The 25544-nt window shown below is 42.2% G+C and overlaps 2 protein-coding genes across 2 annotated transcripts; one reads left to right on the top strand and one right to left on the bottom strand.

The window, feature by feature from the left end:
- Positions 1–2882: 2882 nt before the first annotated feature.
- On the bottom strand, positions 2883–19498 carry LOC115147705 (zinc finger protein 239). The gene is made up of 4 exons (XM_029690010.1): positions 19440–19498; positions 17615–17809; positions 16619–16732; positions 2883–3858 (listed from the first exon to the last, which is right to left on the bottom strand). Exons 2-4 carry the CDS (start codon positions 17745–17747, stop codon positions 2990–2992), a joined length of 1116 nt encoding a protein of 371 aa, XP_029545870.1. The 5' UTR covers positions 17748–17809; positions 19440–19498; the 3' UTR covers positions 2883–2989.
- Positions 19442–23378, top strand: LOC115147700 (zinc finger protein 883). The gene is made up of 2 exons (XM_029690000.1): positions 19442–19654; positions 20106–23378. The coding sequence occupies exon 2, from the start codon at positions 20216–20218 to the stop codon at positions 22052–22054; it is 1839 nt and encodes a 612-aa protein (XP_029545860.1). The 5' UTR covers positions 19442–19654; positions 20106–20215; the 3' UTR covers positions 22055–23378.
- Positions 23379–25544: the final 2166 nt, after the last annotated feature.

Here is a 25544-nt window from a genome sequence, read left to right as displayed (position 1 = left end):
GCTCACCAGAGAACTCACATAGGAGAGAAGCCTTTTCACTGATTCCAGTGTGGGGAGCGCTTCAGTCATACTGAAGACCTAAAGAAACATCAGCTAATTCAGCAGAGAAGCTTTACAACTGCTCTTAGTGTGGGAAGAGTTTTAAATTACTGAAAGAACATCAAAAGGCAATACACAGTGCAGTGCCAAATACTGGGACCGTATCCACAATGTGTATCAGAGTAGAAAATGTGTCGTAAGTGCTGAAATTAGAGACATTTTACTCCTACTCTTATGGGTAAAAATCATATCTATGCATGAAGCCTCTTTAGTCATGAGTTCCACCTAGTGGACAGGTATTTAGGAGACCTCATGAACTGTCCTGACCAGTTAAGAGTTACCAGCAGGTGTCTTGGTAATAGAAAAAGGCAGTGGGTCAGTGGTTCCTGCACCACATGCAATTGGTTTGGAGTTGTTCAAAGAATGTTTTGATATTTCTATATGATCAATCCAGAAATAATCTAGACCTACATGCAACAGTATTTCTTGCTCTTTATACAATGATTTCACAAGGCCTATTTCTTTGTTTTTGTAAATTTCACATGATATGCCTAAATATTTATAACCACTAGGCTAATTAAACATGGTTTTCTTTCGATTATTGAATTACCTACATCATGTTATTTATTCCAAGTAATCCCTTTGGAGCACAATATCACATTATTTAAACATATATGCCTATAAATTGGGCAATTGAAGGCATCTAGGGTTTATGTTAAAGATGCAATATGAGTTGATTTTGTATCCACAATGTGTATGAGTTGATTTTACTCTGGGCTCAGTTTGACTGGGCAGTGTCCTAACATCATCCTAAAACTTCCTCTGAGCTGGGAGTTTTTAATAGTCCTAACAGGTTTTAAAAGGATTCCTAGGACATTTTCTGAGATGTCTTGTGGATACAGACCCTGATCTCATAATGGTGTTTGTTGCCAAGCTGGTCAATTATGTGCGTATCTAACTAATGTTGACAGACTCATTTTTTCCTCTTCATGAAACCTGAAGTACCTTTTTCTTCTCTAATATGAAAATGTACTAAAGAGTATGAATTACGACGAGGGTCACATTTTGAATTAAATGGCCTTATTCCTCCAGAAATCCATTCACTTTCTATCTGCATAAATCAATACTTTCTAAACCAAACTTCAATTGTCAAAATTTAACCAGCCAGACACGCTCCTCTTGGAAACGTTTTATTTATGCATATTGCTTTCCATTTCACCAGGGTTGTGGGTTAACTTGTCAGTAACATAATGTGGTACAATAATATTATTACTTGAATCAGTAACAAGGTATCATAACTAATTACACTTTGTATTTGAGTAACAATAACTATAGTTAGCAATGCGTTACTTTCAGAATATACAATGCATTCAGAAAGTATTCAGACCCTTTCCCTTTATGCAGATTCTGTTACGTTACAGCCTTATTCTAAAATGGATTAAATGTCATGTTTTTCCTCACCAATCTACACACAATACCCCATAATGACAAAGCAAAAACAGTGTTTATAGATTTTTGCAAAATCTGAAAAAAATAAACTGAAATACCTTATTCAGACCCTTTGCTATGAGACTTGAAATTGAGCACAGGTAAATCCTGTTTCCATTTATCATCCTTGAGATGTTTCTACAACTTGATTGGAGTCCACCTGTGGTAAACTCAAATGATTGGACATGATTTGGAAAGGCACACACCTGTCTATATAAAGGTCCCACAGTTGATAGTGCATGTCAGAGCAAAAACCAAACCGTGAGGTTGAAGGAATTGTACGTAGAGCTCCGAGACAGGATTGTGTCAAGGCACAGATCTGGGGAAGGGTACCAAAAACATGCCTGCAGCATTGACGGTCCCCAAGAACACAGTGGCCTCCATCATTCTTAAATGGAAGAAGTTTGGAACCCCCAAGACTCTTCCTAGAGCTGGCCACCCCGGCCAAACTGAGCAATCAGGGGAGAAGGGCCTTGGTCAGGGAGGTGACCAAGAACCCGATGGTCACTCTGACAGAGTTCCTCTGTGGAGAACCTTCCAGAAGGACAACTATCTCTGCAGCACTAGACCAATCAGGCCTTTATGGTAGAGTGGCCATACAGAAGTCACTCCTCAGTTAAAGGCACATGACAGCCCACTTGGAGTTTGCCAAAAGGCACCTAAAGGACTCTCAGACCATGAAAAACAAGATTATCTGGTCTGATGAAACCAAGCGTCACGTCTGGAGGAAACCTGGCACCATCCCTACGGTGAAGCATGGTGGTGGCAGCATTAAGCTGTGGGGATGACTTTTTGCTTTGTCATTATGGGGTATTGTGTATAGATTGAGGGGGAACAATTTAATCCATTTTAGAATAAGGCTGTAACATAACAAAATGCGGAAAAAGTCGTGCTTAAATGATCTGAAGAGACTTTGCCTACCAGGAGAGGCCGAAACTGTGGTTTACAGGTAACTAACTACATTAGATACCTTACTCACCAGAGCTCTCACATTATGAAAACCACCCAAAAAGTTCAGGACAAAGACACACAACACATACATATATATATATATATATATATATATATATATATAAAATATATATATATATATTACACACACACACACACGCACGCACGCACGCACACACAACAACCTGCCAAATAAATTCTATACAATGTTTTGATTAAAACAGTGGAACAGGCCAATGGGCACCCTCTGCTCTATGTAGGTTTGACCTTTGACCCGGTAGTGCACCATATAGGGAACAGGGTGTCATTTGGGACAAAGTATGGAAAGAGGAGTGTTGAGGGCGGAGCTTCACGGGAGAGCTTCCCTTACCCTCACTCTCTCAGGACTTTTACCATGTCTTTTATTTTTTGTTCTTCAGCCGTTTCATTGTAGTTCATGACTATATGCAAATAAAATATACTTCAGTAAGCTCATGAGTGTGTCCGTGTGTGTTTGGATATGTGTGTTATCCTAAGAGTTGTTTTTTGGTATGTGTGTTTTCTGGTGTCTTCCGAGGTGCCCGGATAGAATAAACCTCTTGCCGCAGACGGGGCAAGGGAAGGGTCTCTCTCCCGTGTGAATCCGCCGGTGTATCTTTAAATAGTTAGAATGGGCGAAGTTTGCCCCGCAGTCAGCACAGCTGTAAGGCCTTTCCCCCGAGTGAGACCGTTCATGAGCCCTCATGTTCCCCCTCTGCGCGAAACCCTTCCCGCACACGGAGCAGCAGTGTGGTTTCTCTCCGGTATGGGTCAAGTGGTGGACTTTCAGGTCCCCAGAGCTGAAGAAGCTTTTCCCACAATCGGAGCAGAGGTATGGTCTCTCTCCCGTGTGGCTTAGCCAGTGAGTCTTTAGGCCTCCTGATCGAGCAAAGGTCTTCCCACATTCGGTGCAGCAGTACGGTTTCTCACCTGTGTGTGTGCGTTGGTGCCGTTGCAGCTTGGACTGGTTGAAGAAGCCTATCCCGCAGTCGTCGCAGGTGTACGGTCTCTCTTCATTGTGCGTCAGCTCGTGGCTCTTCCGGTGTCCCGGCTCGGCGAAGCACTTCCCGCACTTGCAGCAAGAGTAGGGTTTCTCTCCGGTGTGTCCTCGCTCGTGCCGAGCCAGCTTTGACGGTTTAGCAAAGATCTTGCCACAGTAAGAACAAGTGTAGTCGGGCGCCAGCTTCTTGATTCTGGTGTGGGTATTCTCATGTCTCTCTAGGTGTGATGGTCTGTCAAATGTCTTCCCACAGTCAGGACATGGATGAAGCTTCTTTGCGGCCTTCTTCTTCTGGTGTTGTGGTTTCCCTGTTGCCACGGTCACTTTTGGAAGATAGTCTGGGTCCGACTTTATCCTCTCTCCTATACAGATTGAATAAGACAGAGAAATAGATAAATACTTCATTTTTATTGAAGACCTTTTATTGAAGACCGTTCAGCAAGAGGAGACAGACAAGCACCTGGGGAGAACACTGAGAAAGGATTGTCGCGGGTGGGGATTAAACCCTGGTCTCCATTGGGGAGAACAGGGAGAGGGGATTAAACCCTGGTCTCCATTGGGGAGAATTTAGAAAGGGGATTAAACCCTGGTCTCCAGTGGGGAGAATTTAGAAAGGGGATTAAACCCTGGTCTCCAGGGGGGAGAACAGTGAAAGGGGATTAAACCCTGCTATCCAGTGGGGAGAACACTGAAGGAGGATTAAACCCTGCTATCCAGAGGGGAGACCAGTGAAAGGGGATTAAACCCTGGTCTCCAGTGGGGAGAACAGTGAAAGGGGATTAAACCCTGGTCTCGAGTGGGGAGTCATACATGCGAGGTCCCGGGAGTTTTGCCACTCAATCACGGCTATGCACAGATTATAACTTTATTGTTCCTAGAGGGGGTTAATGTTGTACGGTGTACAGAAACGTCTGTACTATATGAAAAACGGTTCGTTACTAGAATTTTTGGACCTTTCGGTATTTTTGCCATGTGTTTCATGTGTGTACTGATTGAGAGGGTTGAGTAGTAATGTGTCAGAATCTTCTCACGGCCTCAGTAGCTAGCTAGGCTACTTGCGCATGTGATGGGGAGTCACCTAACACCGCGCAAGCCACTTTTGAGAAGCGGAGAGAGAGAGAGAGAATGCCAACAGCATGGCTTCTTTTAACAAAAACATCAAACCGGTATCTCCATGCCCACAACTTGTTGACAAAACTGACTCTGGACTCAAACTATGGGAATCCTTTGTTTACAGAGCAGATGAGGGCCAGCCCAACGAAACATCTAAGCAAAAAGTGTTACAAAACAGCGCAGTGCAAGGGAGGTTTACTTCCAAAATGACCAGGGGTTGAATTGGGCTGGGTCCCACCTATGATCCAAATGAGAGCCAGATGGAGCTGAGACCCTTGGGTACCAGGGGACAACTGGCCACCTGGGGTAACTGGCCCCGCCCCCTGTAATTCACATTAAGACCATAAGATATCACCAAATTATTTTCCCACTGCTCTTGCTCAACAAAAAATGTCCTCTGTCATCACAACTTTGAGATACTTAAACAAAAATGATTTTGTGGTAAGTTGATCTATTTTTTTTGAAGTTGTAGATATATTCCAATGTTAGATCTATAATTGTTTAAAAAAAATACAAGTAGGAAAGCCTAGAGATACAGTGCCCTCCACTAATATTGGCACCCTTGGTAAATATGAGAAAAACGGGCTGTGAAAAAAAAGGAATTGTTTATCCTCTTGGTCTTTCATTCAAAATATTCACAAATCTAACCTTTAAAGTAAAATAATTGAAAGAAAAAATACAATTCTTATCATAAAACAAATATTCTCAAATATGTGTGCCACAATTATTGCCACCATTTCATTCAATAATTTGTGCAACCTCCCTGTGCCAAGATAACGGCTCTGAGTCTTCTCCTATAATGTGTAATGAGGTTGGAGAACACATGGCAAGTGATCTGAGACCATTCCTCCATATAGAATCTCTCCAGATCCTTCAGATTTGAGGTCCACGCTGGTGGACTCCTCTTCAGCTCATCCTACAGGTTTTCTATGGGGTTTAGGTCAGGAGACTGGTATGGCCATGGTAAAACCTTGATTCTGTGGTCAGTGAACAATTTGTGTTGATTTTGAGTTGTGCTTTGGATCATTGTCCTGTTGGAAGATCCAACCACGGCCCAGTTTAAGTTTCCTAGCAGAGGCAGTCAGGTTTTGATTTAATATCTGCTGGTACTTGATGGAGTCCATGATAATATGTATCCTAACAAGTGGTCCAATGCCTTTGGAAGAAAACCAGCCCCACAACATCAAAGATCCACCACCATACTTCACAATGGGATGAAGTACTTTTCTGCATGGATATCTTTCTGTCTACGCCAAACCCACCTCTGGTGTTTGTTTCCAGAAAGCTCTATTTTGGTCTCATCTGACCATAGAACTCAGTCCCACTGAAAGTTCCAGTAACTTTTGGCAAATTGTAGGCACTTGAGTTTGTTTGATGACAGCAAAGGCTTTTTTATGGCAACTCTCCCAAACAACTTGTGGTTATGTACAGTGAGGGAAAAAAGTATTTGATCCCCTGCTGATTTTCTACGTTTGCACACTGACAAAGAAATGATCAGTCTATAATTTTAATGGTAGGTTTATTTGAACAGTGAGAGACAGAATAACAACAACAAAAAATCCAGAGAAACGCATGTCAAAAATGTTATAAAATGATTTGCATTTTAATGAGGGAAATAAGTATTTGACCCCCTCCGCAAAACATGACTTAGTACTTGGTGGCAAAACCCTTGTTGGCAATCACAGAGGTCAGACGTTTCTTGTAGTTGGCCACCAGGTTTGCACACATCTCAGGAGGGATTTTGTCCCACTCCTCTTTGCAGATCTTCTCCAAGTCATTAACCTCTATGGGACCCCTTCCTGTTCTCATCCCGGTAACGGGATTGCTTGACAAGATAGCAAAAATCTAATCATTTCAATTTCTCAAACAATCAACTGTTTTACACCATTTGAAAGATAAACATCTCCTTAATCCAACCACGTAGTCCGATTTCAAAGAGGCTTTACGGCAAAAGCATAAAGTTAGATTTTGTTAGGACAGTACATTGACAAAACATTGCACACAGCTATTTTCAATGCAAAGACAGGCGTCACCAAAAGCAGAAAACCAGCTAAAATTATGCACTAACCTTTGACAATCTTCATCAGATGACACTCCTAGGACATTATGTTAGACAATACATGCATTTTTTGTTCTATCAAGTTCATATTTATATCCAAAAACAGCATTTTACAATGGCGGTGATGTTCAGAAAATATTTAGCCTCAAACTGCCGGTGAATCTGCGCTACAATTTACTATTTGAAAACATTGGTAAAATATAATATTGTCATTCAAAGAATTATAGATTAACATCTCGTGAATGCAACCGCATTGCCAGATTTCAAAATAACTTTACTGGGAAAATCACACTTTGCAATAAACGAGGTACTATGCTCAGAAAAATAGGCTAGGCGATACAGACTAGCGCCATCTTGGAACCATCTAAAATCAAATATACTATTGTAAATATTCCCTTACCTTTGATTATCTTCATCAGAAGGCACTTCCAGGAATCCCAGGTCCACAACAAATGTTGTTCTGTTCGAAGAAGTTCATAATTTATGTCCAAATAGCTCCTTCTTGTTGGCGCGTTCCGAAGGCTACTCAAAATGTACGAAGCGCGCGGGACTTGTCGTCACGAATGTGCAAAAAAAATGTGTTTACGTTCGTTCAAACATGTCAAACGTTGTATAACATAAATCTTTAGGGCCTTTTTCAATCAGAACTTCAATAATATTCAAGGCGGACGATTGCATTGTCTTACAAAACGTTTCGGAACGAAAGAGTACCCACGGGCATGTGCGTCATAGTAGTAATGGCCCTCCCCCTATGACAAACTTTACAGGCCTCTCGTTCGGTCAGCTTTTACAGGAGAAGACTCAAACCACTTTGTAAAGACTGTTGACATCTAGTGGAAGCCGTAGGAAGTGCTCAATCCTAACTCACAGTGTGTTTCATAGACAAAGGCTTGAAAGTGATTCCACAAATCAGATTTCCATTTCCTGTTAGGATATGTCTCAGGGTTTTGACTGCCATATGAGTTCTGTCATACTCACAGACACCATTCAAACAGTTTTAGAAACGTTAGAGTATTTTCTATCCAAATCTACTAATTATATGCATATTCTCGTTTCTGGGTAAGAGTAGTAACCAGTTTAAATCGGGTACGTTTTTTATCCGATTTGTTAACATATATAAATGTTTCTCAAAGCCCTTTTTGCTCATATTTACCCAGAGTGCCAATATTAGTGGAGGACACTGTAAATAATCCACTTGTTAAAGAGAGAAAAATGTAGATAATAACAAAAACTGTTGGGTTAAATAGCAAATGTGTCTGGAATTGGTATGTGCGCTCTAGCCAACAGCTAGATACATTGCGGGTAAACTGTGTGAGTAGGGTAGTCTACAAGATAAAATTATTATGGATAAGAGAATATTTGTAGCTCATCACCGTGCACTTTCACCACCCTGTTCATAACTTACCTAGCCTAATAAATTGCATGGTTTCCTGAGTCATAGTGAGAGGACCACACACCATATCATCACGTGACTCCAAGTTTACTACGATATGGTTATTATATAAATATTTGCGCATAAAGGCGTTTCCACTGCCATTTCTCACATAATTAATCTCTCTGGGCCAGTGGGACGTTAGCGTCCCACTCTATTCAACAGCCAGTGGAATCGTGTGGCGCGAAATACAAATACCTCAAAAATGCTATAACTTCAATTTCTCAAACATATGACTATTTTACACCATTTTAAAGACAAGACTCTTGTTAATCTAACCACATTGTCCGATTTCAAAAAGGCTTTACAGCGAAAGCAAAACATTAGATTATGTCAGGTGAGTACACTGCCAAAAATAATCACACAGCCATTTTCAAAGCAAGCATATATGTCACAAAAACCAAAACCACAGCTAAATGCAGCAATAACCTTTGATGATCTTCATCAGATGACACTCCTAGGACATTATGTTAGACAATACATGCATTTTTTGTTCTATCAAGTTCATATTTATATCAAAAACCAGCTTTTTACATTAGCATGTGATGTTCAGAACTAGCATACCCACCGCAAACTTCTGGTGAATTTACTAAATTACTCATGATAAACGTTGACAAAATACATAACAATTATTTTAAGAATTATAGATACAGAACTCCTTTATGCAAACGCTATGCCAGATTTTAAAATAGCTTTTCGGTGAAAGCACATTTTGCAATATTCTGAGTACATAGCTCGGCCATCACAGGCTAGCTAATTTGACATCCACCAAGTTTGGGGCAACCTAAACTCAGAATTACTATTAGAAAAATTGGATTACCTTTGCTGTTCTTTGTCAGAATGCACTCCCAGGACTTCTACTTCAACAACAAATGTTGTTTTGGTTCCAAATAATCCATAGTTATATCCAAATACCTCCGTTTTGTTCGTGCGTTCAAGTCACTATCCGAAGGGTAACGCGCGAGCGCATTTCGTGACAAAAAATGTCAAAATATTCCATTACCGTACTTAGAAGCATGTCAAACGCTGTTTAAAATAACTTTTTATGCTATTTTTCTCGTAAAATAGCGATAATATTCCAACCGGACAACGTTGTATTCATTCAAAGACTGAAAGAAAATAATGGAGAAGTCTCGTGAACGCGCATCTCAGTCTTACTGTCCCCAGGCTGACCACTCACAAACAGAGCTGTTGTACTTTGCCCAGAGACAGCAGACACCACATTCCACTTTCTGGTGGCTTTAGAGAGCCAATTGGAGCCTTAGAAAGTGTCACGTTACAGCACAGATGCTGTAATATCGATAGAGATGCAACAGAAGGACAACAAATTGTTAGACAGGGCACTTCCTGCATGGAATCTTCTCAGGTTTTGGCCTGCCATATGAGTTCTGTTATACTCACAGACACCATTCAAACCGTTTTAGAAACTTTAGAGTGTTTTCTATCCAAATCTACTAATTATATGCATATTCTCGTTTCTGGGCAAGAGTAGTAACCAGTTTAAATCGGGTATGTTTTTTATCCGGCCGTGAAAATACTGCCCCCTAGCCCCAACAGGTTTTAAGAAAGTGGAGTATTGAGTAGGATTCCGAGTTTTCACATGCAAAAGTGATTACTTTGATAAAAGGCTTTGTCTGCCTTCCCAATGAAAACTAGTTTGAAAATCCAAACACATTTCATGGAAAAGAGATGTATGTTTCTGAACGATGCATCATGATGCCTTGATGACAACATGTGGCACAGATTACTGTTCGATTGAGAAGGGTGCTCCTCTCATACTGCTTTTGCCCTGTTTCATGATTTGGACAGGAACACACCTGTCTATATAATGTCCCACGGTTGACAGTGCATGTCAGAGCAAAAACCAAGCCATGAGGTCGAAGGAATTGTCCGTAGAGTTCCGAGACTGTGTCGAGGCACAGATCTGGGGAAGGGTACCAAAAAATGTCTGCAGAAATAAAGGTCCCCAAGAACACAGTAGCCTCAATCATTCTTAAATTGAAGAAGTTTGGAACCACCAAGACTCTAACTAGAGCTGGCCACCCGGCCAAACTGAACAATCAGGGGAGAAGGGCCACTCTGACAGAGGTCTATAGTTCCTCTGTGGAGATGGGAGAACCTTCCAGAAGGACAACCATCTCTGCAGCACTCCACCAATCCGGCCTTTATAGTAGAGTGGCCAGACGGAAGCCACTCTTCAGTAAAAGGCACATGACAGCTCTCTTGGAGTTTGCCAAAAGGCACCTAAAGACTCTTAGACCGTGAGAAACAAGATTCTATGGTCTGATGAAACCAAGATTGAACTCTTTGGCCTGAATGCCAAGCAACACGTCTGGAGGAAACCTGGCACCATCCCTACGGTGAAGCATGGTGGTGGCAGCATCATGCTATGGGGATGTTTTTCAGTGGCAGAGACTGGGAGACTAGTCAGGATCGAGGCAAAGATGAACAGCGCTAAGTACAGAGAGATCCTTAATGAAAACCTGCTCCAGAGCGCTCAGGACCTCAGACTGGGGCGAAGTTTCACCTTCCAGCAGGACAACGACCCTAAGCATACAGCCAAGACAACGGAGGAGTGGCTTCGGGACAAGTCTCTGAATGTCCTTGAGTGGCCCAACCAGAGCCCAGACTTGAACCCGATCGAACATCTCTGGAGAGACCTGAAAATAGCTGTGCAGCAACGCTCCCCATCCAACCTGACAGAGCTTGAATGGAAGAAGAATGGGAGAAGAATGGGAGAAACTCCCCAAATACAGGTGTGCTAAGCTTGTAGCGTCATCCCCAAGAAGACTTAAGGCTGTAAATCGCTGCCAAAGGTGCTTCAACAAAGTACTGAGTAAAGGGTTTGAATAATTATGTAAATATGATATCATTATTTACATTTTTTAAATTTTTAAACAGTTTTTTCTTTGTGATTATGGGGCATTGTGTGTAGATTGATGAGGGGAAAAAAATAGTTTAATACATTTTAGAATAAGGCTGTAACCTAACAAAATTTGGAAAAAGTCAAGGGGTCTGAATACTTTCCGAAGGCATTGTATGTGCTTTTGTCAGTATTATATTGTTTAGGCTAGTATATTATATCATGAAAATAAAGGACAGCCGCACACTCTAGGAGCTCAGATGCAAAAATTGAATTACCAACATTTCGACAGCCAAGCTGTCAGGGTATAGTGCATGCTCTTCAACCGATCGCTGCCTGCACCTGCCTGCCCGTCCAGCCTCACTACTCTGGACGGTTCTGACTTAGAATATGTGGACAACTACAAATACCTAGGTGTCTGGTTAGACTGTAAACTCTTACCAGACTCACATCAAACATCTCCAATCCAAAATTAAATCTAGAATTGGCTTCCTATTTCGCAACAAAGCATCTTTCACTCATGCTGCCAAACATACCCTCGTAAAACTGAACATCCTACCAATCCTCGACTTCGGCGATGTCATTTACAAAATAGCCTCCAATACCCTACTCAACAAGCAGTCTATCACAGTGCTATCCGTTTTGTCACCAAAGCCCCATATACTACCCACCACTGCGACCTGTACGCTCTTGTTGGCTGGCCCTCGCTTCATACTCGTCGCCAAACCCACTGGCTCCAGGTCATTTACAAGACCCTGCTAGGTAAAGTTCCCCCTTATCTCAGCTCGCTGGTCACCATAGCAGCACCCACCTGTAGCACGCGCTCCAGCAGGTATATCTCTCTGGTCAAAGCCAATTCCTCCTTCGGCCGCCTCTCCTTCCAGTTCTCTGCTGCCAATGACTGGAACGAACTACAAAAATCTCTAAAACTGGAAACACTTATCTCCCTCACTAGCTTTAAGCACCAGCTGTCAGAGCAGCTCACAGATTACTGCACCTGTACATAGCCCATCTATAATTTAGGCCAAACAACTACCTCTTCCCCTACTGTATTTATTTATTTTGCTCCTTTGCACCCCATTATTTCTATTTCTACTTTGCACTTTCTTCCACTGCAAATCTACTATTCCAGTGTTTTCCTTGCTATATTGTATTTACTTCGCCACCATGGCCTTTTTTGCCTTTACCTCCCTTATCTCACCACATTTGCTCACTTTGTATATAGACTTATTTTTCTACCATATTATTGACTGTATGTTTGTTTTATTCCATGTGTAACTGTGTTGTTGTATGTGTCAAACTGCTTTGCTTTATCTTGGCCAGGTCGCAATTGTAAATGAGAACTTGTTCTCAACTTGCCTACCTGGTTAAATAAAGATTAAATAAATAAAATAAATAAAAATAAATAAAAATAATCACAAACACTGCGGGATGACTCATTTTTATAGTGTCAAAAGACACACAGGTGTCTGTAATCATGGCCAAGTGTGGCCTAATATCATTGGTTAATTCTCAACTATTAAAATGGCATACAAACAACAGCATACAGAAAACAAATGGATAGCATACGATCTTAGATTCATTTTAGACTACACAAGCTTACAAACAATTACAATGGCAAATTGACAATAATCATAAGAATGGCTTCAGATCAAAGTCTACGTTGAGGCCGAAGGGACCAAGGGACTTTAAATTAAAGATCCAGACAGCCTCTCGTTTTAACAATAAATTATCAAGGTCACCCCCTCTCCTAGGGAGGGTGACATGTTCGATGCCAATATAACGCAGAGGCGAAATCGAGTGGTTTGCTTCCAAAAAGTGGGCCGCAACTGGGTAAGTCGAGTTTTTGCACCTAATGGTGCTACGATGCTCTGAGATACGTACTTTTAATTTGCGCTTTGTTTTACCCACATCATTTTTACCACAAGGACAAGTTATAAGATAAATAACTGCCTTAGTGGAGCATGTAATAACACCTTTGATAGGGATCGATTTCCCTGTTTGTGAGTGTTTGAAGGATCTACATTTATAAGTGCCATTTGTAATGGCATCCAGTAGGGGCGCAAAGAGACGTTGTTCTGGAATATCTTGGGGTGGTAAATCAGAGTGTACCAATTGGTCTCTTGAGATTTCTGCCCCGTGAGAATACGACCAGGGGAAGGTCCGAAAACACATTACCGAGACTATCATGGGATTTTAGAATGTGCCAATGTTTGTGAACGATTCCCTTAATTTGTTCAGAGCACTTTGAATATCGGGTAGTTAGAACGCAAGAATGCGTCTTTTTGCGAGACTGACCTTAAAAGGTCATGTCTCGTTTTGTTTTGAATTTTCTCAATGGCAATATTAATCTAATAATTTTTGTACCCCCTCTCCTTGAATTTTCTTTGCGTCTCAGCCATATTTCTGTCAATCTGATTGTTTAATGCAAATTCTTTTGATTCGACAGAATTGGCTGTAGGGCAAACTATTTTTCAAGGGAAGTGGGTGACAACTGTCAGCCCGCAACAAACTGTTAGGATCAGTAGGTTTCCTGTAAAGATCAGTGGGTGACATCTATCAGCCCTCAACAAACTGTTAGGATCAGTAGGTTTCCTGTAAAGATCAGTGTATAGAACATTGTCTTCACAGAAGATCAAGAAAACTGATTTGACGTGTATCAGATTGCATAGTAAATCTCAAATGTTCAGAATAGGAGTTAAGAAAAGCATAAAACCCCTGGAACTGTTTTGCATCACCCATAGAACAAAAATATCATCAATATACCGTTTCCAAATAATGATGTTAGGCAAGAAAACATTTTTGAGAGGATTAAAAATAGACTGTTTCTCCATGTAACCCACATACAAATTAGCATAGTTAGGAGCCATGGGGGATCCCATAGCAGTACCCTTTGTCTGAATAAAGAAGTCATTTAGAAACATGAAATAGTTATGTGTGAGTACTATTTCAGCCAATGTTATAATGCAGGCACTGGAAGTTAGTTCATTCGGGTCATGTTGCAGAAGAAAATGTTCCATAGCTTCAATGCCGCCCTCGTGTGGAATATGTGTGTATAATGACTCAACATCAAAAGTAACTAACAAAGTATTCTCAGGGAGAGGATCAAGAGATTCAATGATAGAGATCATTCTGCTGGTGTCCTTTACAAAGGAGGGGAGCTGTTCTGAGATCATACTGCTGTTGTCCTTTACAAAGGAGGGGAGCTGTTCTGAGATCATACTGCTGGTGTCCTTTACAAAGGAGGGGAGCTGTTCTGAGACCATACTGCTGGTGTCCTTTACAAAGGAGGGGAGCTTTCGGCAAAGTATAGAAAGTAACAATTTTGGGGTGTTGAATAGCCAAAAAGTTGTGACCATCTGACCAGAACTTAAATACCCATCTAGGACAGTAAAGATAGTATTCTGAAATTGGGAAGTGGGATCACTTCTGAGTTTCTTGTAAAAGCTGTTGTCAAGTAGTTGTCCATGACACTCATTTACATAAGCTGTCCTATCCATGAGTACAACCGACCCACCCTTATCAACAGGACGAATAAGGACTGACGTATCGGATTGTACAACCGACCCACCCTTATCAGCAGGACGAATAAGGACTGACGTATCGGATTGTACAACCGACCCACCCTTATCAGCAGGACGAATAAGGACTGACGTATCGGATTGTACAACCGACCCACCCTTATCAGCAGGACGAATAAGGACTGACGTATCGGATTGTACAACCGACCCACCCTTATCAGCAGGACGAATAAGGACTGACGTATCGAATTGTAAATCAAGCAAACTTGTTTTTCATCCTGAGGTAAATGATGGAAAGATGTGGACTCCTGTTTGTTAAGGAGATGAGCAACATCTTTTCAACAAGTCTGCAATACGTTTCAATAGAGTGACTGTGATTGGCTGGAGGTACAAAATAACTCTTGCTTCTAAAAGGAGTCGGAGTATGTGCAGGTGAGTAACCTACTGGTTCAATAGAAATGCCAGGATTAGGGGAGCTAAAGTATTCCCTTAAAAGGATGTTTCTAAAAACTTAAACATGTCTACCGTAACATCAAAATCGTTGCACTGGGTTGTAGGCACAAAAGATAACCCTTTATTAAGCAAAGAGACATGGGCAGGGCTCAATATCTTGCTTGATAAATGAAAGACACTCAGTCCCGTGGGTTCTGGGACCGTGTGAACGGTCTCCTCTGTCTCGTCGTTTCTTCTTACCCCGTCGGGTGCGGCATCTCGTCGATGCGCGTGTCCACGGCCACTTCCACCCTTCCGTCGGCACAGTCTCTCGTTGAATAAAACCTGCCACTGGAAGCCGATGAGGCGCTGGTTGTAGAGTGTTGGTCAGACGGCGGTGGATGGAAGTAAGCGTCATCCCTCCTGCGTCTGTCATGGAGAGGAGGAGCAGGACCTCCTCTGTCAGGGTTTCTCCAGAAGTAGACTTTATCCTCGGCCTTGTCTTTTTTGTCTTGGTTGAATTTCTTGATTTTAAGTTCCTTTATTTCTGTAGACAACTTGTCCTGGAGCGCTTGGTTAGTTTTCATCAGTTCATTGAATATGCCATCATCATTAACAGCTATTTGTACAGCTGTGCGTTTGTCTTTAATCGTGTTATCCATTTCAATAAAATCCACCAGTTTTTTTTAATTGCAGACAGCACCTTGCTGTTTGTATTTCAACGAACATCGCATGGAAAATATGGGAAAATCCAACTGACGAATCACACTGTCATTCAGTGGAGGCTGCTGAGGGGAGGACGGCTCATAATAATGGCTGGAACGGAGCCAATGGAATGGCATCAAACACATAGAAACCATGTGTTTGATGTATTTGATACCATTCCACTGATTCTGCTCCAGCAATTACCATGAGCCCATCCTCCCCAATTAAGGTGGCACCAACCTCCTGTGCTGTCATCGTATCTTTGGACTCCCTGACGATGGCCATGCTGCCGAAACACGCCAAGGTTTTAAATCTTTGTTCTATTGAACATGCCGTAACAATAAATGCATTTTAATGATATAAAGAGTGCCTTGGTCCTTCTTGTTTCTTTGATGACAAATTAACCGCTCTACCAAAAAGCGCCTATCTAACTGCTCTACCAAAGAGCGCCTATCTAACTGCTCTACCAAAGAGCGCCTATCTAACTGCTCTACCAACGAGCGCCTATCTAACCGCTCTACCAAAGAGCACCTATCTATAGAAACCTAGTATTGCTTATCCTAGCAACCCTTCCTTCCTTCGTCACAAATCACACTGTATCAGGCAGATCATGATGTTGTTGTGATATGAACATTATTATGACACTAACTTTCTCCCGACACCCCACAGGCCCACCTACAACGGGTGGATTCAGTGACATAAAACAATCTGAACGTTGCAGATAGAAATGGAATGAAAGGAGCTGACGTGATTCCCTATTCCCTCTCAAGGTCAACTCTGGATCTCGAAGCCAGTTCCACTGCTTGTTTTCATTCTCCCCCTCTAACCAGGGCTGCTGAATTATCCGGTAGAACAGAAGACCAGCAGGCTCCGGACCTCGTAGGGTAAAAGTTGAATACCCCTGCTTATTCGATCTGACAGGCAATCATTTCTGTTCGACACCATAGATTTCTACCTGATCTGAACTTACATCCTCTGAACAGGCCTCTGGACTTACCTGGGTAAACCATTTCATCTTCCTCCGCTTCTGCTTCATCATCTTCCTCCTCCTCTTCTTTGATAATCATATTAAATCTGGGTCTTTCTGCCACGGTGAGACCTGGGAGGTGGTCTGAAATAACCAAACCAATATAATTAATTGCCAGCTAATACTGTAATGCTGGAGATGCACCGTTGGGGCCCTATGTTCCAATAGGAACTGAAGGGAATAAGTAAGGGAGAATCTCAGTTTAATTTGCTTGATTCCTTGTGTCCTCCTTGCTTCTTTCTCAAAACTCATTGGATGAGGTCAGAGGTCCCTCCCCTCTGACCTTTACATCCGATAATTTTTCAGAAGGAGAGAGGATGTGAGGAATCAAGGAAATGCAATTGAGATTCTCCCTAAGTCAACATAATGCTCTGGTTAGGCCTACCTCTAGGTGGGATTCTCCCTAAGGCAATATAACAATCTGGTTAGGCCTACCTCTAGTTGGGATTCTCCCTAAGTCAACATAATGCGCTGATTATTTATTTATTTAACCTTTATTTAACTAGGCAAGTCAGTTATGAACAAATTCTTATTTACAATGACGGCCTACACCGGCCAAACCCAGACGAAGCTGGGCCAATTGTGTGCCGCCCAATGGGACTCCAAATCACGGCTGGTTGTGATACAGCCTGGATTCAAACCAGGGTGTCTGTAGTGACGCCTCTAGCACTGAGATGCAGTGCCTTAGATCGCTGCGCCACTCGGGAGGCCAAGTGGTTAGGTTTACCTCTAGGTGCCTCTACTGTTATCTTTGATCAGTCCCGGATCCAACTCTTTTTTTCATAGTATTCCATTCATAATCATTTTGTTCACTGCTTTATATTTTTTACACTACTAACCTCTCTCTCCCATAGGTACAGATCTAGGATTAGCCTAATCTCCCCCAAGCCTCTCTCATTGGTGGGAGAAATGCAAAACTGACCCAAGATCAGCGTCTAGGGCCAACTTCACGCAACATGGACTCACCTGGGTCAGCCATGTCACTATCTCCCTCCTCTTCCTCTTCCTTCACAGTCACACTGGGTTCAGGTTCTGAGGCAGTGGGACTAGGAAGGTAGTCTGATTCTGACTCAGACCCGGGATTCTCGACAAAGTCCATTTCTGAATCCTGCTCTGCTTTTGGGCTTGTAATTGTGTATTCTAGTGTAGATCCATGATTATCTGTGGATTCAATGACACGTACACACAATGATGTGAGGTTATTTAACACAGGCTTTCCCAACTGGGTCCTGGGGCCCCCCATGGGGGCACGTTTAGATTTTTTTCCCCTGGCACTACACAGCTGATTCAAGTATTTGTGCTAGGGCAAAACCAAAACCTGCACCCGGGGGGCCCCAGGACCCAGTTTGGGAAAACACTCTTAAACCACAGCCTCATGAGCACAGGTGTGCCTTATTGTTAATTAAGGGTGTGGCATCAGGTATAAATGTTTGGCCTACAGTTCAGTCAGGGGATCCCCTTGCTGGTGTGCCCTGGAAGGATGGGAGTGGTGATGGCATGCATTCAGTTGTTTTATAGCAATGCTTTTATTCCACCTAGAACCGGTCTTCTGTGGACACGCCCTGGACACTGTCAAGGCTGCTAATAAGGACTACTTGCATTGACTGTGTTTTTTTTTTTAACTACTAACGCCCTTTTACTGACTATACACATGTAACCGATGTGAAATGGCTAGCTCGTTAGCGGTGGTGCGCGCTAATAGCGTTTCAATCGGTGACGTCACTCGCTCTGAGACCTGAAGTGGTTGTTCCCCTTGCGTTGCAAGGGCCGAGGCTTTTTTGGCGCGATGGGTAACGATGCTTCGTGGGGTGCCAGTTGTTGATGTGTGCAGAGGGTCCCTGGATCAAGCCCAGTTTGGGGTGAGGAGAGGGACGGAAGCTATACTGTTACACACACCACATAAGCAGCTCAGTCTTATGTATCTTGATGCCTAGTCATTTTACCCCCTTACCGATATGTACATAATTTACATGGTATCCCTGCACATCGACGTGGTACTGGTACTTCCTGTATATAGCCATGTTAATGTTATTCACTGTATTTATTCCTTGTCATTATTTTTATAGGACCCCGTAAGTAAGCATTTCACTGTTAGAGACCGGTGACAAATCACATTAGGATGTCTTGTTTGTTGATTAAAGCAAATTGTCAGCAACTGTCTCTAACCTTGGTCATTGTCTTATAGGCATACTACAAAAAATTGATTTATTTTTATTTTACCTGGTAAGTTGACTGAGAACACATTCTCATTTACAGCAACAACCCGGGGAATAGTTATAGGGCAGAGGAGATGAATGAGCCAACTGTAAGCTGGGGGTGATTATTGTGCATTTGAGAATGAACAAAAAACGAAAATAAATAGTTTTTGCAGCATATCTTTGACTTCTCATGATCCACCCCTGATGAGAACCTGTTGTGCAATTGCTTAGTGCTAGTTATTTACCAGAGGACCTCGCCTCATTAAACAGGAGGCGTAGATCGGCTAGTCTCAAAGATTCACAGTGTTATAAATACAGGTTTTTGACCGTCACATTCTAGTTTACATGTGATTGTATTATCATAGACACAAGGAGAGAAAAGACGCTAAACAAGATTTATAGTGGTGATGCTACACAATATTAGCTAACTGAGCTAGCTCTCGCCGAAACTGACCCGTCCTTTTCGTAGCATTAGCCACCTAGCGTTCTGGTATATAGTGCTAGCTTGGGTGAGCACCTTTTCAATATAGCTGCGTACATTTAATTGCCCGTTAAAACAAAATGAGTTAACTAGCCAGCTAGCTGTTACTCACCTCGACTTCTATAGCGGATGTTTGGACTGGAGATCTACGTCGACATTCGATTGTTCTGGCCTGAGAGCGCAGACAAACAGGAAGTTGTTGCCTTATCGTCGATTCATCAAGACTGCAACTGTATTTTTCTCTCAATATACAATGTAAAACGCAAAAACTTGAGCAACAAGACAACTTTATTTGGACGCACAGAAGAACCAATAAGCGAAAATAAGGTGATAATATTTTAATGCCACACAATATAGTCGTAGAGATATTTGCTAGCTAGGCTGGCTAGCTATCCAGCTAACGTTAGCCAGCTAGTTTTAACTACCGACAATGGGTCCGGGTAGCTATAGCTACCAACGTTTATAACGGATATCTAGCTCGAACCCTACATTGAATCCCGAATGAACCCATAGCTCCTTATGCACTTAGCTATGTAGCTAGAACTGAGAGGATTGGATAGGAGTCTGTTTGCAATACAGCAATAATTCCACCAGCCTGGCCTTTCGAAGGGCGAGATAGAGTACAGTAGTAGAGCTACTAGGCTATATTGCTTAGCTTTAAGATCAGATCAACACACGTCTAAGGGGTATCTTGTCTAACAATCACCTGCAGTTGAGCCCTTGACAAAGTATTTATTTAATGGTAATTAAAGGAGTATCAAATTATTTTATTCTTCAGGAACAGAGGACAACGAGTGAAAGACCTTGGAGTAGCTTACTAGAGAGCACCGAACGAATTTCAGCTGTTCAACAACTTCATCGTTTCTGATACCGCGTGAGCAGGACAATATGAATCGTGAAAGAGAAACATTGATGGATGAAATCGAAGAGAGTTTATGGACTTTAACAGAGGACAATTTACGCTCCCTTTGTGAACGCAGTGGAATAGGTGGCAAGGATGGATCCGAAATGAAAGGAAAGAATCAAAGAGCACTACGGCGTAAAATCATGGAGGAAACATGGGAAAATGAGGATTTAATGAAATCTGAGGATCGGGGAATGTCATGGTTACTCCAACTGAAAGAGGACATCAAAAAGATACAGGATGCCGGGGGTGTGGCCTCCAGACAACCAGCGTCAGCGCATGTGGACGACGGCGCACAAGGAAGCTGCGATGCAGAACGTAAAGAGGATGGAGGGAATCTTTATAGTTACCAGAACAACCCTCGCCTGTCCCCCTTCCCAGAGTCCCCGGGTAGTGCTTCACTTGGACTCGAAAGCAGAAAAACACCGGGGCTGAGTGGAACGGTGAAAGGAGGAGAAGAGGAGGAGGAGGAAGAAGAAGATTTGATTGAGGCAGCAGAGAAGAATGTTAAAAAACGCCAGCCGAAACGCACAGTGAAGAAACCCCACTGCTGCTCAGACTGTGGCAAAAGCTTCAGTCACAAAAGTCATTTGACTGTCCACCAGCACACGCACACCGGAGAGAAGCCTTACCACTGTACGCAGTGCGAGAACAGTTTCTACTGCTCATCTTATCTGATATCACACATGCGAACGCACACCGGTGAAAAGCCCTACCGCTGTTCCGACTGTGGGAAGAGGTTTGGCCAATCGAACGCCCTGAAGCTACACCGCATGCGAAGGCACACCGGCGAGCTGCCATTCTCTTGTTTGGAGTGTCCGAAACGTTTCGTCACGTCGGCACACTTGAAATCCCACCAGAGAGTCCACACTGGAGAGAAGCCCTACCACTGCTCAGACTGCGGGAAGAATTTCTCCCACTCGAGCGCCCTGAGACTCCACCAGAAAACCCACAGCGGAGAGAAACCTTTCATCTGCGAATGTGGAAAGAGCTTCATTAACTGGGCCCACTTAAACTCCCATCAAAGATCCCACACCGGTGAGAAGCCTTACTGCTGCGAGCAGTGTGGCAAGTGTTTCTCTGAATCTGGCACCCTGTCAAATCATCAGAGAACCCATACTGGGGAGAAGCCTTACAGCTGTGATCAGTGTGGGGAGAGGTTCGCTCAGTCGGGATCTCTGACGATCCACCAGAGGACACACACAGGAGAGAAGCCCTACGCCTGCGATCAGTGTGAGAAGAGGTTCATTACCTCTAGCCACCTGAGACGCCACCAGAGGACTCACACTGGAGAGAAGCCTCACCTCTGTGATGAATGTGGCAAGAGCTTCACGCGGGCCGGAGCCCTGGCGAGCCACCGCAAAACACACACCGGAGAGAAACCCTACAGCTGTGATCTGTGCGGGAAGAGTTTTGTTCAGTCTGGGCAGCTGACGAGCCACCAGCGCACACACACAGGAGCCAAACCGTATGGCTGCGATCAGTGTAGCGAAAGATTCACTCAATCAGCCACCCTGGCCAATCATCAACGAACACACACGGGAGAGAAGCCCTACGGATGTAATCTATGCGAGAAGAGCTTCGCTCAATCAGGGCACCTAAAAAGTCACCAGAAAGCCCACGCCAGAGGAGGAATGTGTCCTCTTCCAACCCTCTCCTCTCCGGCGTCTGTTCCGGTACCTTCTGTAAGTTCTAAATGGTCCAAAACTCAGCTGCCGGACTCCTCAGCCACACCAAGTTCTGAAACCACATCACCAGTGTTCTATGTGAACACTGGCTACCCGCTACACACAGCACCTTCTACTACTAAACCCCCTTATTGACCTGTTTTCTGCACCAGTGGTTGTCAAACCTCTCCTCAGGGACGTTTCGTGTATTTGATCTATTCCAGAACTAGTACATCTGATTCAACTAGTCAACTAATCCTAAAGCCCTTGACTAGGTGAATCAGGTGAGCTCGTTCAGGAATACAACAAAGTTGTGAAACGTCTGGGGGTATCCAAGGAGAGGTTTGAAAAACACTGCTCAACACTGTGGACACTATGGGGCAGTTTCCCGGACACAGATTATAATTTAAAAAATAATTTAATAGAGATTGTCCATTGAGCTTGTTTTTTAGTTTAGGGCTAGTGTAGTGGGGTAATATTTATCATATATGCATATATTATATATACCTCACATGCGACTCGTAATAAGACCACAACAACAACAAAAAACATGAAATTAGTTATCTGACTCCATAAGATAAATGGCAATATGCAAGAGACTATAGTTAGTATTACAAGACATTATTCTAGGCATGGTCAGAGAGAGAAAGAGGGAGACAAAGAAACCATGGCCCATAGCTCATGGGAGAGAGAAATAAATTGAGAGAGTATCTCACCACAGCAGTTCAGGAACCAAAAAAGAGAGAGGCAATGAATGTAAGACCTTTTATAATGTCAGAGTTGTTTGAATTCAAAATCTGAGTTGTTCACCATTAAAGGAAACTTATTCACTTCCTCAATGCTCTTTATTAAAGAGTGTTTCTTTTAGCTTTTTGTAAAGCTAACCTCCAATCAGATATCATATCTACAGACCTGTAAAGACAACAGAACCTCTGCTTGTCAGAGGTCTGACAATGGGGTTGGAGAATAACACAGAGAAGATGACACAGAGGACATTCTGGCTTACAGTTGATAAGAAGGGTCTCTTCTGGGGCTGGCCTGCCCTGAACTAGTATTAAGCGTTGTCTCGGAAACCGGCTGTATGGGCTCATCAACATCATACTGACCTGTTTCAATGTCATAGACCATGTCATAGTGAACTGTGTGTGTGTGGAGTGGGTGTTATTTGGGTGAGTGAGTGGGGAGGGAGGGGGTTGTATCTTTCATGTACTCCCATTATCAATGAATTTGTTATAATGTAGAATGTTTTAACAATAGTAGGTATGTATTCATGTATTCAATTGATCAATAAATTCAACCCATTATCTTCTCAACAATGTCAGCTTATCACCTTAATTGTTTAGTATACTTAAAAAATATATATCTGTTTTAATATAAGTGCATTGAGTGTGGGAAATGTGCTCTACAAAATATAATTATTGTTATTAAAAAATTATGAATCGACTCGTAAAACTGGAATAAAGGATACATCTCATAATTACATACAAGGTCAAGCACTTCTCATGCTTTATCTTCACCTGATAAAAACGTCAGGACTCTTGAGACGTTCGTGTTCCAAGTGGGTGTCAGGTAAAAGTAGACGATGGCAGACAACAGGATTCTTAGTGAAAGGGCTGTTGTTGAATGTGTTCTTGACTTATAGATCCGGTAAAATCTTATCCAGGATCTTTCTGAAGTAAGATTAGCCTTTATGAGACGCTTATTTATCACTACTTTAGTCAAGTTTTTATATCTAAATCAACGTTTGATTGCTCTGCTATTTGAGCGCATCAGACTTGAGATCAAGGAATTATTTCCCAGAAACCCCCTAATCTTTATCTAAAGGCTGTGACTAACAAAGTAAATGTAGCCTACTTACTTCTTTGTCATGTGAATAAACTCTGAAGAAACAATATCTTCCACAATGGATCAGGTGAGTTTGTATGCTTTTCAACAGCATAGGCATGCTGTTCTGTATAAAATGTTGTTTCAAATATGTTTATTTGTAGAGCAGAGGAAAAATGGATACAAATGTACATTTTGTTGTGAGCAATTATTTGTACATAAATGACATGAACATACAAAACATCAGTATAATACAGCTGGAGATCAAAGTTAACACATTTAAACAAAATGGATACATCAAAAACGGTATGAAGAGAAAAGGAAAAACTGAGACTCAAGACAAAGTCACTGAAAAGAAACCTCCTGCACCTTGTTCTGTGGACAATAAAAGGCCACTCTACAATGTGCAGTTTTCACACGCAACACAATGCCACAGATGTCTCATGTTGAGGGAACGTGCAATTGGCATGCTGACTGCAGGAATGTCCACCAGAGCTGTTAACAGATAATTTAATGTTAATTTCTCTACCATAAGCCATGGTAGAGATGATGTTTTATCTTTTTGTTCAGTATTCAATAACATTTTCGGTAACAGTTACAGAAATATTTTTTTCTTGTTAACTGTGATGCTGTTTATCTACATTAGTTGAATGCACTGACTATGTCACTCTGGATAAGAGCTCCTACTGAATGACCAAACTGTAAAAGTAAAAACAAACATGTTCAAAGCGTGCTGGGTATTATTCTAATGAGCTCCGCCCCCCAAAAAGCTAAACATTTGTTCGGTCTGGACCAGACCAAATCTGAACGAATTATAGACGTATTGGCTATGTTTCACAAGTTTCAACAGCACAGTTCAGGACGGTAGAGTTTTAGTCAGTAGAGTACAGTACGGTACAGTAGAGTTTAATTCATTTGTGTACATTAGAGTAAAGTAGTGTACAATACAGTACATTATACTGGACTATTCTACTGTACTGAACTATACTTTACTTTCCTGTACTGTGCTGCTCTCTACTGGACTGTGCAGTACTGTGCTGTCCAAACTTGTGAAACATAGACGTCTATGTTTGGGTCAAATCAAGGCCGGACCAAAAACACATGGCCGGAAGACATTGGCGTCGGTCCGTGCTTAGTGGAATAATCTATCCAGCCTTGTCTAGCGTATTTTGTTTTGTTGACATTTGGAAAGTCTACTGACAAATGTTCTGTTTCCATCAGGGTTGTTATTACATGCATTTTATTCGCATAAGGTTAGATAGAAACCTGGTTACTGACTTGCAGTGGCAACCCATCATTCAGGGCGGAGCCCCACATTTTTAGCAACATTTAATTATATTTTTGGGGCTTGCCTGTTTTGCATGTTGTTTTTCCATTAATATGTGTTACATATCTGTTTGCAAACAATGTTAAATATATATATATATATATATATATATATATATAATTGAGTTAATAAAACCTCATACAAACATGGTCTCTTTTTTGTTTTCTTGAGTAAGGCAGCTCCAAAATGCAGGAGTTTCAGCCTAGCTCAGTGCTTTCTGTGGTGGTGGCGCAAGTGTTCTGTCGCTCAGTGTTCTGTCACTCATTGGGACACTATGTCACCACCAAGTCTAAGGGTAGAGCTAGAAAATTCAAGCCCCTTGGAGGCTGCCATAGAGTTACATTAGAAGTGGCCATCCAAGAAGGCTCAAGGTCATTGACCACAGAGATAATGACGTTAAATCACATTATATCTATAGTAGCTTTGATTGGACTGATCATGTCAACATCATACTTTCGAAATCTTAGCTAGCAGTCATCATCATGTATCAAGTCG

The sequence above is a fragment of the Salmo trutta genome, chromosome 14 (assembly GCF_901001165.1).
Source record: "Salmo trutta chromosome 14, fSalTru1.1, whole genome shotgun sequence".
Lineage (NCBI taxonomy): Eukaryota > Metazoa > Chordata > Actinopteri > Salmoniformes > Salmonidae > Salmo > Salmo trutta.
This window is presented reverse-complemented; position numbering and strand designations above follow the sequence as displayed.